Below are 19,421 nucleotides of genomic sequence, written 5' to 3'. Positions count from 1 at the left end.
AAAATGCTGTATCTAACTACTGTACAAACCAGAAGCTGCTATTCTCTCTTAGAGAATCCTATAACCATACTCTCCAGTATGCCTTACTTTATTCTGAGCATCTCTTTCCTAACCCTGATGCTTACACCTATCTTAAAATATCTTTAATAATGGGGCTGGAGAGAAGACTGTGGTTAAGAGCACTCACTGCTCTTCCAGGACTCAGGTCTGATTCCCAGCACCCACATGGTCACTCACAACAGCCTGTTAAAGTAGCTTCTGGAGATCTCACATCCTCTTCTGATCTCTATGGGCATTGCTCAAACATAGTGCACAGACAGACACATAGGGAAAACACCCGTTCACATAAAATTAAATACGAATTCTTTAATAAAAATCCCCAATTTTGCTTCATAAAGTGGTTAGTCCTGAAATTCTTTTCAGTGTGGAAGCCACGAGTTCAGGTTTTGGCCAAGTTAAATCCTTAAAGTTCCAGGGAAAGTAATCAGGTTGCTGAGGATGGGGGCACCATCCCATAGCTCCCCTTAAGCATTCTAGTGAGGCCTCTCCAGAGTGGCCATAACCCTGTACTAGTTATCTACCTGGTCCCTGAGGCTCCCCGAGGGGTTCTTTGAAATCTGGGTGGAATCAGCATTCTGTAGCCTAGTGGAGAAGGACACATGGACACATGGACAGTGCTGCACCCTCTGAAGGCCTGACTACCATGCCTGCACTGTACGGAGGGACCTTAGAGCCACACATGCAATGATTAAGGATACTCTCCCAGAATTGAAGGTAGCAGTGCTGGGCATGGATTAACATGCCCCTGCCCCTCCTCTTCTTCTTTCCCTACAGCTCTGGGACACTGGATGGAGAGGCAGCACATATAATCACTGGAATGCCCTCAGGTTCATTATCTTCTTGTCACAGGTTCTCACACCTCTGTATTTTATGTCCAGTAACCAAAGGTCATTTGGCCATCTCCTTACTGCTCTGCTCAGAAGAGCTTTTTAGCTCTTCCGATTTCCAGTCTGACCAGCAGGCTGGTGCTGCATACCTACACTCACAGCACTCGGAAGGCTCAGGCAGTTGGCTGGCCAGGGCTACACTTTAGAAACTACCTCTAACCCCAACTCCTCCACCAACAAACACAGCACAAACGTCTACAAGAAAATAATCCAAACAAAGTGAGGCTGAGAATTTTCCAAATCCTTAAAATTTTGTTTCCCTCTGATTATAAAGTCATTAACTCCTTCTCAAATATTCCTATCATCAGTAAAGAGAAGTAATAAATACATCACCCTCAGTATGCTATACTTTATTTCACTACTCATCAATTCTTCCTTCTACCAAACACCAGGACTACATACACACTTCAGTCGGGTTCTTTGCCATCTTGTCACAGGACGGCTTTTCTTTCACTTTCCACCAGGAACCGATCCAAATGTTTTCCCTAAGCACCCAGGAGGCTGAAGCAGGATAACCAGGAACTCAAAGTCATCCTATCTAAGGAAGGAAAGAGTTCTCCAAATATAGGCATATTCTAAGTGTACCATACGCATAAAAATCTGTTTCATTTTAGTACTTACATGATTACATTTCAAAGTACAGACTTAAGTGTCTCATCTCATTTGTACCTACTTTAGTGGCTGAGAGGGGGGCAAATGCTTATTATTCACTGTTTGACAATTTTCCCTGAGCTACTTTCAAATTCGGACAATTTATTGAGTCTCAGTCCCTATGGAGTTTGGAAATAGATTACATTTTTCACATACTTTTACAGTAAATTGTTTTATCTTTAACTTGAATTTTATAGATGATTAACTGTCTTCACCTGACCAAAATAAAAGTCATTCTTATAACACCTTATAAAGACTTCCAGTAAGTAAAGAAACCAGTAAGAATGTAAAAAGATACTTCTACCTAAACTTTGAATTCAATATAATCCACAGAATGCTCTGTTACCGACAAAATTTATTGGTACTATTCTATAATAAAAAGATATAAACACTGTCAATGAAGAATTTTTCTTTACTATTTAAATATAGTCCCTTTGAAATGATTCAGTGGGTAAAGGTATTTGTCACCAAGCCTGACAACCCGAGTTTTGATCCCAGGAAAGAGTAATTTAATGCAGCTGTGATTATAAACAAGGTTTTCTGAGAGTGCTCCATATTTCAAGGTCTAGCAGAGTTAATGAATACTCTAGAGAAACACACATTTATTTTTCATTCACTATTTCTGGGTTAAGAATGAGAATGGCATACTGTTGTCCCCCACCTTTCCTCTTCCCTCTTCTTTCCCGCTCTGTGCCGGGTCCCTCTCTCCCTCCAGACAGGGTTACACTATGCACTCGGAACTCACTAGGTGGACAGGTTATCCTGAAACTTGTGGTAATCCTCCTGCCTCTGCCTCCCAATGCAAGTTCAAGTATGAGCTGGCCTACAATAATCTTTTAATGGAAAAAATTGAAATCTATAGCTCCAGCTATAAATTCAACTTAATTATAGTGGCACACACCTATAAATTCAGTTACACAACCAATTTATATGAGAATTCATGGTTTCTACAAAGGTTATTTTATAAGAAAAAGAAAAAGAAAACAGAAGGCAGGTGGAATATATTAATTTCAAGTTAATTAAACAACAAAGGAGAGGCTGCATAAAGGGAGCAAAAACCTTAATAGTACACATTCAGAACCCACAGATTAAAACATGTTAAAACTAAACATTAAGAGCATAAAAACTTTTATTAATATTTAATCAATTACAAGCACATAAAAGTAAAACTTTTATTTAGAGTAAATGAGATAACTAAAATTAAAGGGAGTATTTTGCCAAACTTCTTCAGTGTAATTATTCTATAAATTAGTCTTGCCTAAGCACAGTGTCAATAATAAGACTTGATAGTTTTCTTACCATTTGGGGTCCAACATTCACATTTATTGGCCCTAAGGTTTTCGGTAAAATCTTTGTTGGTGAGTTGGTGCCAGGAACTGGAAATGCAACAAGTGAAATGTTACCTGAAAGGACAGCAAACAGGAAGTCAAAGCTCTGCAGCATCAAGTTGACACCAATGGTCCGATCCCACTCTGCTAGTTTACATTTCTACACATACTACGCCTGAGGCAGCGGTGCACACTTTCATCCCAGCACCCGAGGGGGAGTCAAGTGCATCTGAGCTCCAGGACAGCCAGGGATACCCAGAGAAACCCTGTCTCAAAAACCCAAAACAAACAAAGAAACAAACAACAACAAAACCAAGAAGTCTTAACTGAAAATACATACAAACCTCTTTGTTGGAGTGAATATACTCAGTTCTGTTAAATAATATTATTTGTATTTTACAGGAAATTTATAAAATAGTTTGTCTACTTAACAACAACAGCAAAAAAGCTGCAGCATCATAAAACAGGTGTTTTATGCAGGTTCTTCACAATATTTTTTGTGATGTTGCTATCGTACCAGAAACATTTTCTTTTGTTACTTGATTTTTAAACTTAGCCACTTAAGAAAAAAAATCTGACTGCGCAGTAGTGGTGCATATCTTTAATCCCAGCACTTGGGAGGCAGAGGTAGGCAGACCTCCAGGTTTAAGGCCAGCCTGGTCTACATAGTGAGTTCCAGGACAGCCAGGGCTACATAGAGAAACTTAAAAAAAAAAAAACAAAAAACCTGTTTATGGCCAATTTGCCTCAAACCCATTCCAAGTTGTGTATTTGTTTTCCAATGAAATATTACAATATACAAAACCAGATGATCTTTATTACATATATAGAATAATGTATGAAGTATAATGTGAACAAAGTATCCAAATTTATAGTATATTCAGAGTAAAACTTACGGTTTTATTAGCATATATTAATTATACTTAATGATTTCCAGTATGACATTTTCTTATATGCATATAATATATTTGAGCATATTCACCTGGTCTTCATACCCTCTCCTGTCTTTCTCCAACTCCTACTTATCTATTTCATTTCATGTCTTTTTTTTCTTTTTTCTTTTTCTTTTTTGTGATCCAATGAGTTTCATTATAGGTGGCAGGTTATTTGTAGGAGCATGGGTACCTTTCCAGAGTTATGCCACTGAAGAAAACATCTCTCCCTCCTCCAATAATCACTCATGACTTATAGCCCCTTGGGTGGGGAGCTCATGAGTCCCTCGCCCCACTCCATGATGAAATGCTGATGGGCCCAATAATGTGTAGGTCTTATATAGGTCATCACAGCCATGTCACATCCAGAAGACATTGCCTAACACTCTGCCCCAACCTCTGGCTCTTCTACTCTTTCAATCCCTCCTTCTACAATGTTCCTGAGTCTTGAGGGAGTGAGACAGATGCTCCACTTATACATGAACATTAAACAGTTACTTGTCCTCAGCATTGGGAGAAACTGTGAGTGTTGCAGTTCCTGCCACCTGCTTCAAAAAGCAGCTTCTGTGACCAAAGCTGAAGCAGCTGAGGTTCGGGTTTTCAGAATGCCAAGTGGATAGATTTGGGGCCGTTGTTGTTGTGAGCTTAGCCTTTAATGGCTGAGCCATCTCTGCAACCCTATTTGGGGCCTTTTTAATATTTAGAAAAAATATCTAATTAGTTTTGTTATTTGTTGTTGTTTTGAGATGTTTCAAACAAAACAAAAGTATCAATATTCTAAGCCAGCCTTTACTGCTGAACTCCATCCCCACCCAGCTCCCTAGTGATAGACAGCAGAAGCAGGGAGACTGATGCAGTGATTTCAAGCGGCTTTAACACTTTACAATTACAAGCTAATTTAGCAAAGTAGTTCCAAAACACAAACAAAACCAAACACACTTTCCTCAAACAAAAACAGTCCATTATGCTTTAAATTACAACAATTACTAAACTTTCATGGACTAACAGCTTCTCATGTTTCACTTAGAAGCTAACAATATAATCAAAAAGGACATCACCCAGGAAGGATGTGAAAAGGCAGCCAGTACTAAAATGATACCTGGGGAAAACCAGAAACTAACATTTAAGAACTGACTAGAAAGACACCTCCCTTAGTTTCCTTCTTTAGATGATCTATGTCCTCAAACTTCCAAAGCCTGATCATATGCAGGCATGGTGGCACACACCTTTCATCCCAGAACTTGGGCGGCAGAGGCAGGTGGAGCTCTGTGAGTTCAAGGCCATCCTGGTCTACACAGTGAGTTTGAGGACAGCCAAGGCTATACTGTGAGACTTTATCATAAAAAACTAGAACCAACAAAAAGCCTGATCACACTCCTTAACTTCTTTCTTTCACTTCTCAGTCCTCAGCAGACACCCATCACCCAGTTCAGTAGGGAAATCAGAGTGTCCACACAAAATTACATCACATCCTCTTGTCTGTAAACCTATTTGTGCTTTCCTTCATTCCTAGTTACTTCTCTTTCAATTGTAATATTCCCCATTTCTTTTTATAAATTTAATATTTATATATATGAGTGTTCTGCCAGCCTGTGTCTGTACACCATGTACGTTTAGGGCCTACAGAAGCCAGCAGAGGGTGCCAGATCCCCTGGAATTGAAGTTATAGACAGTTGTGAACCACCACGTGGGTGCTGGGAATCAAATCTGGGTGCTGAACTAGCTCTTAACCACCCAGCCACCTCTTCATCCCCCAAGTCTTAAATCAACGACTTCCTTCCTCTCTGCTGCTTGCATTTTCCCTCGGGGGATCTCAGAATGCTTAAGGAATAGCTGTTTTGTTTGTTTGTTTGTTTTTCGAGACAGGGTTTCTCTGTGTAGTTTTGCGCCTTTCCTGGAACTGACTTTGTAGACCAGGCTGGCCTTGAACTCACAGAGATCCACCTGCCTCTGCCTCCCGAGTGCTGGGATTAAAGGCGTGCGCCACCACCGACGGCAGGAATAGCTTTTATACACAAAGAAACTCAAGTTCAATGAAGTCAGGAATAGCTTTTATACACAAAGAAACTCAAGTTCAATGAAGTTGTTGAATCCAAGGTCAAGTCTCAACTTTGAGCCCCAGTTAACCTCGCAGCAGTATTTTACAGGCTTTGACTATACTCCGGGAAACTATCTGTTGTTCGGCCCCTGAGCCGCTGCTCTCCTAGTTTTTTCCTGGCCAACTGGCAGTTCCAGTTCTGGATGGCCGGCTCTCCTCTCTGAACTGGTCTGGAGCCCCCAGCTTCAGTCTTCCCACCTCATTTGTCTACCTTTCCTAACTGGATAAACAGACCTCAGCCTCATGCCTTTAACTATACCGAAGAGTCTGGTGTTTCTCTGGATTACACTCAGATTCATGTCCTTCTTAGTTTGTCAACATGACACAATTGAGTCATCTGAGAAGGGGAAACTCAGTTGAGAAAATGCCTCCATAGGACTGGCCTGTAAGCAAGCCTCTAGAGCACTTTCTTGATTAATTACAAATGTTGAAAGATCCAGGCCTCTAGGGGCGGGGTTGTATAAGAAAGCTAAGAACAAGCCAATAAACAGTATTCCTCCATGGTCTCCGCTTCAGTTCTTGTCTCCATGGCTCCTGCCTTCAGCTCCTGTACTGACTTCCCTTCATGATGGACTGTGACTGGACATGTAAGCTGAAATAATCCCTTTCTTCCCAGGTTGATCTAAGCCATGATTTTTATCACAGCAATTAGAAAACAAACTAAGATAATTCACATAGCCAGCTGTCTCCTTATAGCTCCATTTTCATGCTGACAAGTATCCAAACTTAACCTATTTAAAAAGCTAACTCCTGAATATTCCCACCCTGCCCAAAAAAATGTCATTTTCCATCTCAATAAATGTCTATTCTTCAACTGTCCAGATAAAAAAAGATCACTGCTGATTCTTCCCTCATAGCCCATACTTAATCAATTTATAAATCCTGTTGATTAGATATTTAAACTGTATCTTGAATACAACTACTTCTCATACCCTCTACTATAGTGATATTTTATTTGTATTAAAATGTTATTTGTATGTTAATAAATAAAGTTGCCCGGGGGTCAGAGCTATTAGCAAGCCATAGGAAAGCAGGGCAGTGGTGGTGTATACTTGTAATTCCAGCACTTGGTATGCAGAGCTGGGTAAGTCTCTGTGTGTTCAGGGATACAGCCATTATTGGACACACATGCCTTTAATCTCAATACCAAGCAAGGAAAACCTGGAGGCCTATACAGACAGGCCGTGACGAGGCGGTCATGTGGTTGGGTTTACAACCAATGAGAAGGCAGAACAGGAACACTATATAAAGACATTAACACAGGGGTAGTGAGTTCGGAGAGGTAGGACCACTGCAGGAGGAAGGGTAAGGTTTTAGCTCTTAGCTCTGACCTCTTGGCTTTCTTCTTTGCATTGGTTCTGTGTTTCTTATTTAATAAGAAGGTTGGTTGCATCTACACTCTACTATTACCACTCTGGTCCAATTCATCACCTCTTGTTGGATTACTGTAATAACTTCTAATTCATCTGAATTAAATTTAATTCAAATTTAAAAACTAAACCAAGCCAGGCATGATGGTATACACCTGTAAGTTCAGCACTCAAGGACTACAGGTAGAAGGATCAGGAGTTCAAGGTCATCCTCAACTTCCAGGCCAGCTTGGGCTACAGGAAACCCTGTCTTGAAACACAAAGACACCCTAGCATGTGGGAGGCAGAGACAGAAGGACCTCTGTGGATTTAAGGCCAGCTTGGTCTAAATAGCAAGTTGCAGGCCAGTCAAAGCTACATAGTAAGATCTGTCTAAAATACAAAACAAAATGTACAAACAAAAAACCAAAAAACCAGAAAGAGAAAAACTAAAGCAAAACAAAGCCTTTTCTCATTAAGCACAAGCTTACTGTTGTGTAGAATTATGTTTCATTTCACTTTAAATATTCAGCCATCTAAATTCAGATGTGCTGTTAGCGTAAAATAAACCTAAAATTTTGAAGACAGTACAAAAACATTACAGCTATATAAAACTATAATATTAATATATTAACATATTAATAACAAATAACTATAGCATTAACTATAATACATGAGAAGAACATTTATGTCAATTTCATGTTTCAATGATGCTTTAGAGAAATGTATTGGCAATATGTTGGCTAAATGTTTGGGTTAAAAGAATCTATCCTGGTCATCGAGATGGCCTAGTGGGTAAAGGCACTTGCCCCAAATCTGTAACCTGAGTTTAATGTGTGGGCCCCATATGGTGGAATGAGAAAACCAACTCAAGTAAGTTGTCCTGACTTCCACATGCAGTGGCATCACACACAATAAATAAACAAACAAACAAACAAATAAATAACTGTAAATTTTTAAAAGAATCTATCCTTAGCCAGGTGTGCTGGCATATACCTTTATCCCAGCACTTGTGAGGCAGAGGCAGTCAGATCTCTGGAGTTGGAGGCCAGCCTAATCAACATAATAAGTTCCAGGACAGCCGGGGCTATTATAGGTAGACCCTGTCTCAAAAAATAGAAAGGAAAAAAGGGAGAGAGAGGGAGAGGGGGGGGAAGGAGGGAGGGAGGGAGGGAGAGAGACAGAGAAGAAAGAAAGGATCTATCCTTAAAATTCACATGACAACTCAAGGCTGAAGCTATAGACTTCAGGTAGGGTCTGGAGCTGACCCAGGGTAAGGCTCACAGGCACAGGAAGCTGAAGGTCCATGATGGAACCGAGAACCAATTCAAGGACAGGTCCACAGGTACAGGAAGCTCCCCAGCTTTCAGAGGAAGCTGAGGACTCAGGCAGGAGGCTGGAGCTAACACCAGAAAGTAGCTAAGCCCCAGAGGACCAAGGTTGGAGCCTTCAGCCCTGAATACCAGTCCCACAGGGCAAAACTCTCCCTCAACCTGACATGACTTAGTCCTCTCCTGAACACTATAATCTCCTCCTGTGATTTGAATTTTTACCAAGAAAGAAAAACTAACAAATTTCAAATGCACAAGTGCACAAACAAAAACAACACCCCAAACCAAAATAGCATGTCTTCTCCAAAAATTACTGCTCCCATAGTAATGGTTCCCAGTGAGAACTATCTGGAAAACCTTCCAAAGAATTCAAGAGTATAACCATATGCAAACAACTCAAAGAAGACATGAATTCACTTCAAAAGAAAAGAAATAAAAGAATTGAATGAAATAAAGAAGTAAACTCGATGTGAAAATAGAATTTGATAAAGAGAATTTCTGAAAGACCAAACTGAATGATGCTAGAAATAAAAATGTAAAAAAAAAAAAGGGCTGGGCGGTGGTGGTGCACACCTTTAATCCCAGCAATTGTGAGGCAGAGGCAGGCGGATCTCTGAGTTGGAGGCCTGCCTGGTCTGTGTACAAAGAGAGTTCCAGGACAGCCAGAACTGTTATACAGAGAAACCTTGTCTGGAGAAACCAAAAAGAGAAAAGTAAAAAAAGTAAGCCAAAGGGCTCCGAGGAAGAAGTATGTTCCTTCCCAGTGCCGTGATGGACTGAGCGGGGTCAAGAAACCCACACAGGCCCACCACGGGCTTCAAGGAGAAAACATAGGCCTACCTGCCGGGCAGATGGGGTACTGTTATAGTGAGCAAATGTACAGTGTGTTGTGGGAGACAGAGAATGTGGACAGAGGCATATTCGAAGAAGTGAAAGTAGTGAGGAGCGGGCTGGGGTGGGTGACTTGATCGCCACTCAGTTACATGGTGATGTCTTGGTCTGGGCTGCTTCGAGGCCCATGCCTAGTCATGGCTCTGATGCAGCCACAGTCTGTGTTGATGTCCGATGTCCTTGATACCACCAAAGGCAGAGACATAGGGCTGTACAGAGCTGGTCCTGCTCCTCACTGGCTGCAACACTAGGGAGAACTGGTTCTGCACCTCATGGGCTGCAGCGCTCAGGAGAGAGGGAACACCTCACCTGGGCAGCACAGTAGAGCTGAATCTGTTCATAGACTCATAGGAGAGCTGGCCCTGAGGGCATAAGGATGGGAGAACAGGTCACGCCCCTCTTGTCTGCCATGTGGTAGCATGGGTGAGGGAAAGATGCCTTCCTCACGCAGCAGGTAGGAGACCTGACCCAACTTCTCACCAGCTGCAGTACTCAGGAGAACAGGCCCTGCACCTCACCTGGGCAGCACAGTAGAGTAGACCCTGTTGACAGGAGCAAAGGTGAGCCAGCCCTGAGGACATGAGAGTGGGATAGCTGGTACTGCCTCCCTCATCTGCAATGTGCTGGTAGGAGCAAGGGAAAGATGCCCTCTCCCCTTGCCCCTACGGTTTCCAGCTGGCAAGGAAGCTGACCCCTTACTAGCTCAACACTTGGGAAAGCAGGCCCTGCACCTTGTCTGGGCAGCACAGCAGAGCTGACCCAATTGACCAGGGCACAGGTGAGCTGGCCCAAGAACATGAAAACGGAAGACCTGTCCCCATCCCTCATTTGCCATATGACAGCAAGGATGAGGTAGAGATGCTCCTCCCATCAATATCTAAGACAAGTAGGAGTGCTGCCCCTGCTCAACACCAGCTACAACACAAGCCCTGCACCTCACCTGGGCAGCACAACAGAGCCACCCTGTCGGCCGAGCTGTGGGTGAGCCAGCCCCAAAGCTGTGAGCAAGGGAGAGCTGTCCCTGTCCCTTATCAGCTTCAGCACTCAGGAGAGTAGCCCCTACTACACCTTGACTGGGCAACACACTAGAGCTGGCCCTGAAAGTGTAGGTGTGGGAGAACTGACTCTGAGGATGTGAAGGAGGCAGAACTGATTCCACCCCTTGCTCACTGCTCTAAGGGGTGAACTGGCCAGGGCAATGATGGAGAGCTCACCCATGGCTTTGGATGTAGTCAATTTTGTAAATATTTTCTCTTAAAAATTTTAACATGGCCAGGCGGTGGTGGCGCACGGCTTTAATCCCAGCACTCGGGAGGTAGAGCCAGGCGGATCTCTGTGAGTTCGAGGCCAGCCTGGTCTCCAAAGCAAGTTCCAGGAAAGGCAAAGGTGCAAAGCTACACAGAGAAACCCTGTCTTGAAAAACCAAAAAAAAAAAAAAAAAAAAAAAAAAAAAGAAAAAGAAAAAAAAAAGAAAAGAAAATGAAGGAGGTCAAAGTAATGTTGATTTACTTTTGTTCTCCAATTTGAAAATACACAGCACATGTGGGTAAACAGATGGACGGACAGACAGATCGACAAGACAGACACATGGTCACAGTTTACTTATTTTAACAAGTCTTTTTTTTTTTTAAAGATTTATTTATTTATTATGTATACAGCGTGTATCCCTGTAGGCCAGAAGAGGGCACCAAATCTCATTACAGATGGTTGTGAGCCACCATGTGGTTGCTGGGAATTGAACTCAGGACCTCTGGAAGAGCAGTCAGTGCTCTTAACCTCTGAGCCATCTCTCCAGCCCTTTAACAAGTCTTATTTCCAGTTGTAGACTATTATAAATTATCACTAGTATAGGCAGTAAGGTTTATTAAGAACTTCAAGGTATACCCCCAGCCTTCTCTTTTAATATTTTAAAGACATTCACCCTCAGAACACTTGTCTCACCTATCATTCTGCTCTAGCTATTTTGGTTAAAACATGAATTTGTTCTTTTTCTATTATCTTAGTCTTGGAAACATTCAATTCTTAATTTTCTCATGTCTCTTCCACTCAACCTAATTAATACTTATTTTTGGTATAACATAATCTCTGACAAATAATTTACTAAGTTTATTATAAATCCTCCAGTAACCTGGTTCATCCAGTTCTTCAGAGTGGTCCCTGCCAACTGTGTCTGATTACACTACGCACCAGAAGAAGAGGTAGAGTAAAGCTCTCATTTAAAATGAATTTCAGAACATCAAAACCCCAAACAAACAGCCAGGCAGTGGTGGCACACACCTTTAATCCCAGCACTCAGGAGGCAGAGGCAGGCGGATCTCTGTGAGTTCGAGGCCAGCCTGGTCTACAGAGTGAGTTCCAGGGCAGCCAGGGCTGTTACATAGAGACACCCTGTCTTGAAAAACCAAACCAAACCAAACAACAACAGCAAAACATATTTCAGGGATCCACTGGACATCTAACGAATCAAAAACTAAGTAGAAATTCATGTTTTTAAAATCACTTCAACTGATTCTTGTAATCGGGCAAGATTGGGAAGAACTCCTTTATGCCTGTATCCCCTTCTCTGTTCCATCTCAAATTAAGAAAATAATAGCTATTTTTTTAAAAGTGAAGTACTTCTACCACACTGAATTTACCTTTATAAAAGGTAACTCATTTCTATCATCTCTGTACGTGTAGTTCTGTCACTGTCAACAACATACTCATCAGACAGCAAGTGAGCTTTGGACATAAGAGAATGAGCAAAGGAAGCATATTTTATCTCAGACGTGCAGCCACTGAGTGGCTGTAGTAGATGGAGGTGGCTGGGTGTGACCACAAAGATCAGAACTTATGACTGTAAAAATATTAAATAGTACTTAATTGGAAATAATTCTCATGACGTTTATGAATTCCTCTCAGAAGGCATTCACACTGCAGTAACAAATCATTTTTAATTTACACTCAAGTAAGATATTTTTCTATTTATAAAAATTAACAATGATTACAAATAGATCTTCAATTAAAAAGTCGGGCTCTGAAGATATTACAACTTTAGGACATAAGCTCAAACAGAACACAAGGCAGTTCTTTTCCTTAGAAAATAAAAAAGGGGATCATTATATTCCATAACATCACACTAAGCAGATCACTCAAACTGCTGTAAGTTATTAATGTTCTCATTGGACAAGAAGATCCACTCCAGGAACATCACTGAAGCTTCCTACATTAACACTTTTTTTTTGTTTTGTTTTGGGGGGTGGGGGGAAGGGGTTCCAGATAGGGTTTTTTCTGTGTAGCCCTGGCTATCCTGGAACTCACTCTGTAGACCAGGCTGGCCTTGAACTCACAGAGATCTGCCTGCCTCTGCCTCCTAAGTGCTGGGATTAAAGGCGTGCACCACCACCACAGCTCGGCACCACTTTCCACACATTTATTTCTGTGTTTACAGCTGTGGCACAAGCATGGAGGGCAGGACCACTTTCCACACATTTATTTCTGTATTTATAGCTGTGGCACAAGCATGGAGGGCAGGACCACTGTCTACACATTTATTTCTGTGTTTACAGCTGTGGCACAAGCATGGGGAGCAGGACCACTGTCTACACATTTATTTCTGTGTTTACAGCTGTGGCACGAGCATGGGGGGCAGGACCACTGTCTACATTACTTATTTCTGTGTTTACAGCTGTGGCACAAGCATGGGGGGAAGGACCACTGTCTACACATTTATTTCTGTGTTTACAGCTGTGGCACAAGCATGGAGGGCAGGACCACTGTCTACACATTTATTTCTGTGTTTACAGCTGTGGCACAAGCATGGAGGGCAGGACCACTGTCTACACATTTATTTCTGTGTTTACAGCTGTGGCACGAGCATGGGGGGCAGGACCACTGTCTACACATTTATTTCTGTGTTTACACCTGTGGCACAAGCATGGAGGGCAGGACCACTTGCAGTTTTCCTTCTACCAACCACATGGGTTCTGGAGAGCAAGTTTTAGGTTATCAGACTTGGAGGCAAATATCTTTACACTCTGAGCCTTTCTGTCAATCCTGTATATTTAGAAGACTACAAAAAGCAAGAAATCTTATGGTTATATATCAACATCAACAAAAACTTACTGTACACTAAAAACTTATTCACACCTAGGCCTGAAACCCTAGCTACTAGAGAAGGTGAGTCTAGAGGACTGAAAATTCCAGGCCTGCCTGAGCACTCAATGAGACCCTTCCTCAAAGAGTAAGAGAGGCCGGCAAGATAGTTCTGAGAAGTGAAGTGCTGCTGCCAAGCCCACCAACCTGCTTTTGATCCCTGGCAATCATATTTGTCTCTAACTTCCACACATGTGCAATAATGTGCTTATGTAGATACAGAAACATACAAGACAAATAAATGCTTAAAAAATACTTTTATTTTTTTTTTGTCTGAGACACGGTTTTTCTATTATGTAGTCCTGGAACCAGGCTAGCCTTGAACTCAGAAGAGATTCACATGCTTCTGCCTACCAAGTGCTGAGATTAAAGGTGTATACCACCACATCTAGCTCAAAAAATATCTTTACTTTTCCTTTAAGTGAAAAAGAAGGCTAGAGATGCATCTCAGTGTTTGGAGTGCTTGACTAGATACACAAGGCCCTAGATTCAATTTAAAATACTAAGGGTCAGGGGAAGAACCCACCATATCTATTAAAAGACATTCTGGGGTATCACATTCCCATAATCCAACTGTAACTCTACCATGTAGAAGGCCGAGGAAGAAACTTGAGTTTCAGAGCAGCCCTGAGGACATAGCAAGTTCCAGGTCAAATTGAGTTGCATACTTTCATTAAAAGTTCTATCTCTGGGGGCAGAGAGATGGCTCAGCAGTTAAGAGCACTGGCTGCTCTTCCAAAGGCTCTGAGTTCAATTCCCTGCACTCAGAGGGAGGCTCACGTCTATAAGGGATCCAATGCCTTCTTCTGGTGTACAAAGCACCCATATACATAAAATCTTTTAGATAGTTCTAACTCCTTCATCCTTTCCTGAGGATTTATACACAATTAACGGTTGGTAACAGAAGAAGAAATATTTTTTTTTCAGTGATAACAGCCACTTTGTAGGGTGCACATGTACATGTAAACAAACTCTCACATGTGCTTCTATGGACAATCCTAATGAAACTCATTGGGTCACACACACAAAATACAGAGGGGAAGGAGTAGAAGGAGGACTAGTTGGGAAGAGGAAGGGGATTAGAAGCAGCAGTAGGGAAACAAAGGCAAGTAAGGGGAGAGTGACTATGATCACGATATATTATATGTGCATGTATAAAAATGTTACACTGAAACCTGTCATGTATAATTAGTATATACTAATAAAACTCTACCAAAAAAGTCCTTGTTTTCCTGGCATACAAAAAGTATTTCAAGTCAGTGGGTTTTGTAGCACCATAAATCTGCCAGATTTTTACCACAAATGAGTAGTTTACCAAAACCAAAGTTCTGTGCTGTTGGTTTCCATGCTTAGAGTTGTCACCTAAAAATTTACTTGAAAATCTGTTGCCTGAAACATGGTAGAAAACACTGTTACTACACAATAAAGTCCTAGATCCTCACCAGCATGGCAGCACATACCTGTAATCCTAGCACTTGTGAAGCTGAGGTAGGATTATAGGGAGTTTAAGGCCAGCATATTTAACAGGACTGTACACACACACACACACACACACACACACACACACACACACACACACACACAGTTCCATAGATACATTAAAAAAAAGTTACTCAAAGTATAGTATTCAAGTGTTCCTAAACAATGTAAAAGGTTTCTTTCCATTAAAAAAAATACAAGCAGTAAGCAAATTTTCCCTCTTACAAATAAGGCAGTGGGAATAACTACATCAATTACTCTCTGGATATACTGACTCAAGGAAAAATACTAGGTAAGACTGACTTCCCTAGGACCTTAGTTTTAAGCTGAAGAGTTCACAATGAAGACAAATCCACAAGCACACCTCGTTCCTAAAGCCTTCTCTCATTCCATGCTTTGAATGATAAACTAATTGTGGTAGAGTTTATTGGAAATTAAGGTATGATGGCATATGTCTATAATCCCAGTACTATGGTGGCCAACATAGGAGGACTTTTACAAGTCAGAAGCCAGCCTGGACTACATATATATTAGGCCAGACAAGGCTATTGAGACCTTGCCTCAAAAAAGGAAAACCTCCTATTCATAAACTGAATGTGGCAACTTCAATTGTAACCCCAGCACCTAGAAGGTGGAGACATGAGAATTAGGAGTTCAAGGCCATCTTCAATTATATAGTAAGTCTAAGGCCAATCTAGGCTACTAGATATAGAAATAGAGAGAGAATATGAATTAAGGAATACACGTGCATGTGTGCATATAAAGAAATTATCTCTGGGCTATATACTGAGTTCAAAGTTGCCTAGGCTACAGAGGAAGACCGTGTCTCAATAAACAAACTGCTGTACAGTGCTTGTTAGTATGCATGAAGTCCAGGGTTCCATATCCAGAACCACATAAAACAGAGTGGTGGCCCATGCTTGTAATCCCAACACAAAGGAGGAAGCAGTAGTATTAGATGTTTAAGGTTATTCTTAGCCATATAGTTTGAAGGCAGCCTCAATTACAAAAGAGCCTGTCTTACAAGTAAATAAGAAAGTATAATAAAAATTGGTTTTTATACAGGGTATATATATATATATAGATATACCCCTGTATATATAGACATAGGATATATATATTTAGATGTAGAGATATATAGGACACATTAGATAGGTAGAAGGAAACAAATGACTCCACAAGGTTCTCTGAACACCATATATATGGTGGCATGTATATAGACATCCATGTATCACATGCATACACATTATATGTTGAACATATGATTGCCTAATTTATTTCTATGGCAACACCAGGTGTTCCCCTTAAGAAAATTCAGCTGATGTGCTTTCTATTTCTTAGTTTAGAAGTCTTAATTGGAAGGGTCACAATGGTAATGGCACTGTACTGCCAATGCTGCTTTCCTCTTTATGTAATATGGTGTCCTGTCTACATTGGCAACAGTGAATGACACTGACGTCTGACACCTGCAATCTACAATGCTGTTACACTTATACATTCTGCACAGGCCCAACTACATTTTTGGGTTTTTGGTTTTTGGTTTTTTTTTGGTGTTTTTTTTTTTTTTGGTTTTTCGAGACAGGGTTTCTCTGTGTAGCTTTGCGCCTTTCCTGGAACTCACTTGGTAGCCCAGGCTGGCCTCAAACTCACAGAGATCCGCCTGGCTCTGCCTCCCGAGTGCTCTGGGACTAAAGGCGTGCGCCACCACCGTGCGGCCCAACTACGTTTTTAAAGGTTCTCTATTCCATTGAAATTTACATTCCTTGGTCAATATTGTTGTTGTTATTCCTTTGAAGTGTATGTAGATCAACTTTAGAATCTTAATTTTAATTAAATCAATGAGCTGATAAACTTCAAAACTCTCTAAACTCTGTCATTCACATTTGAAGAAAACCTTCAAGGAAGCCTACAGATACTAGCCAAAAAGAAGAACATTTTAATATTTTCCTTTAATGTTTAAATCATTTCCAGTCTTCTTTTTCTTAATATTTTTATTTTATAATTAACTTGATTTCACATATCAGCCACGGATTCCCCCGTCCTCCCCCCTCCTCCAAGGCATAGTCTCCCCAGCTAAATGGTAGCATGCTTGTCTAGGTTCAATCACCCATACTATCAAAACCAAAAGACCCCCATAAAGATAAATGGGAGTGGTGGCCTATTTCTATCGTCTTAGTGCTCTGGGGACAGAAGAAGAACCAAAAGTCTTAGGTCAGGCCCAGCATGGTGGCTTACAATTTAAAACCAGCACATGGTGAGCAGAGAGAGGGAGGTGAATCTCTCTGAGTTTCAAGCCAGTCAGAGCTACATAGTGAGACCCTGTGTCCTGCCCGCCCCAAAAAAGTCCTAACAGTCTGAACTATATATAAGACCCTCTAGTTTCTTCTCCCACCTGACAAAGAATAGCTGTAACATGTGTAAGTACAAATTACACAAGAGCACAGGACTCCCTTTGTGTGGCTGATAAAAGGAAAGGAAAGGTTTTTACTTTACTCATAATGAATTTGATGAATACAAAACTTCTAAAAAATACATGACTGCTTTCATTATGTGCATATTATCTCCCTTCCTGCTCTTTCCAGCAAATAAACATCACCCTTTTTCCATGAGCAACCAACCTAAGCTTATGATTTTTCTTTTCATACACAAACCACAATATATCACTTCAATTACACTCAAAACATTTCTCCCACATTTTTCACTCAGAAAGTCTTTGGAATAAGTCTCACGCTTCTTACAGAAATGACCTACTACATGGACAACTGACGTTTCCTATTTCATTTTATGCCTTTGTACCAATTGGGCAATGACAAACTTTTGCAACTAAGCATTTCCTATACATATTATTTGACTTTGGTTTTAAGTGTTATATCTAATATAACGACAAATTTCTTGTAACTTAAATGCACTAAATTAATTTTCTCTATTTTCATTATACAACTTTTGAGGTTTCTTTAAAACAGCCTAACAAAAACTTATACTCATTTTTGTTAGGCTGATTCTCAAATCCTGAATATAAAGGATGAATTTTAAATAAATTATAAATGATAAACAGTTGTTTTATTTATTCACCATTTAGGTAGGATTTATGACTCCCTCTCTCCTCATTCCAGCTACTGTTGAATTTTGAATGAAACAACTTCAATTGTAACAGAAGAAACATCTGTTGCTTTTTTCCCCTTTCATCAGGGCTTTCCTAACTGAAAGAAAGGCTCTCTGCCCCTCTCCAGCTCCCCCTCCCTAACCATACTAAGTTCCTTAAACTTTTTCCTTAAACTTGTTTGAAGTATATTACTTAAAACATTGCCATATCCATTAAAATATTATAGCTTACAAAAACTTTATTTTCTTATTAAAGTAAAAAGAATATTAAAAAACAACAGCAAGATTGTGCTTCACTGACTATATAATTGTAGCCACAATGCAGACTTCAAGAGTCTACTTGAAATGATCAACTCAATCAAGCTGTTACACATTCCTGACTCACTAAGAATTGTTTAGGGATAAGATTTTCTTCACAGTGTCCAGATTCTGTATAGCATCTTGCATGGTATATTTTCTTTGCCAATCCAAAGCTAACATAATGGCAGTCACTACCCCAAGAGGCAGACACCAAATGGTGCCACCCACTCTCACACTGTGCCTCATAATAAACCATCAAGCAGTGGAATGCACCGGCTCCTTTATGAGCAAACAATGCTGGAGCTTCATTAGAATACAGCTGACATTTTCAAAGCACAAATACTTTTAAGAAAATTGTACTGGGGTAAAAAGGGAACAAAATAACTACAAAGGCTGATTTTTCTTTCCTCTGCAGGCTGATTTCTAGAGATTCTGAGGAAGCATACTTTGTTGCTGACAATTTAAAAGTTTTTATAAACAGAAAACATATTTAATAAGGACAAATCTTATCTTATTTACTGGAAAAAAATGAAAATAAAACTACTACTAGAATTGCTTCCATGAGGAATAACCATGAAATATCTTTTAAATGACTGCTCTCTTCAACTGCTTCTTTAACTTTTAAATGGAACAAAATGAATTCCAGAATTATTTCTGCATTTGAATTAATTTATATAAATAGCTGAGGATAAACTAGGCTAACTCTACCCCTCCCCCATCCCCTACCCTCATGCTCTGTAGTTTTTCTAGCTGTAACCAGCAAGGACGTCTTGAAATCAGCGTGCTCCTGGCTACTTTCCTATTTAGCATGGCAGCTGCCTAGCAAATACAAACACGGTAAAAACTCACCAGGCTGTGAGAAAACAAACTGGTCTCTCT

General features: G+C 40.6%; 1 protein-coding gene across 10 annotated transcripts in view; it reads right to left on the bottom strand.

Moving 5' to 3' along the window:
- Tfdp2 (transcription factor Dp-2) overlaps positions 1–19,421 on the bottom strand; it is a 122,398-nt gene that overhangs the window by 42,282 nt on the left and 60,695 nt on the right. For all 10 annotated transcript variants that reach the window (XM_059268391.1, XM_059268388.1, XM_059268386.1 and 7 more), the window contains one exon: positions 2,898–3,001. In XM_059268391.1, coding sequence (XP_059124374.1) covers positions 2,898–3,001 — 104 coding nt within the window. The remainder of the gene's footprint in view (positions 1–2,897; positions 3,002–19,421) is intronic.

Source organism: Peromyscus eremicus, chromosome 7 (assembly GCF_949786415.1).
Source record: "Peromyscus eremicus chromosome 7, PerEre_H2_v1, whole genome shotgun sequence".
NCBI lineage: Eukaryota > Metazoa > Chordata > Mammalia > Rodentia > Cricetidae > Peromyscus > Peromyscus eremicus.
This window is presented reverse-complemented; position numbering and strand designations above follow the sequence as displayed.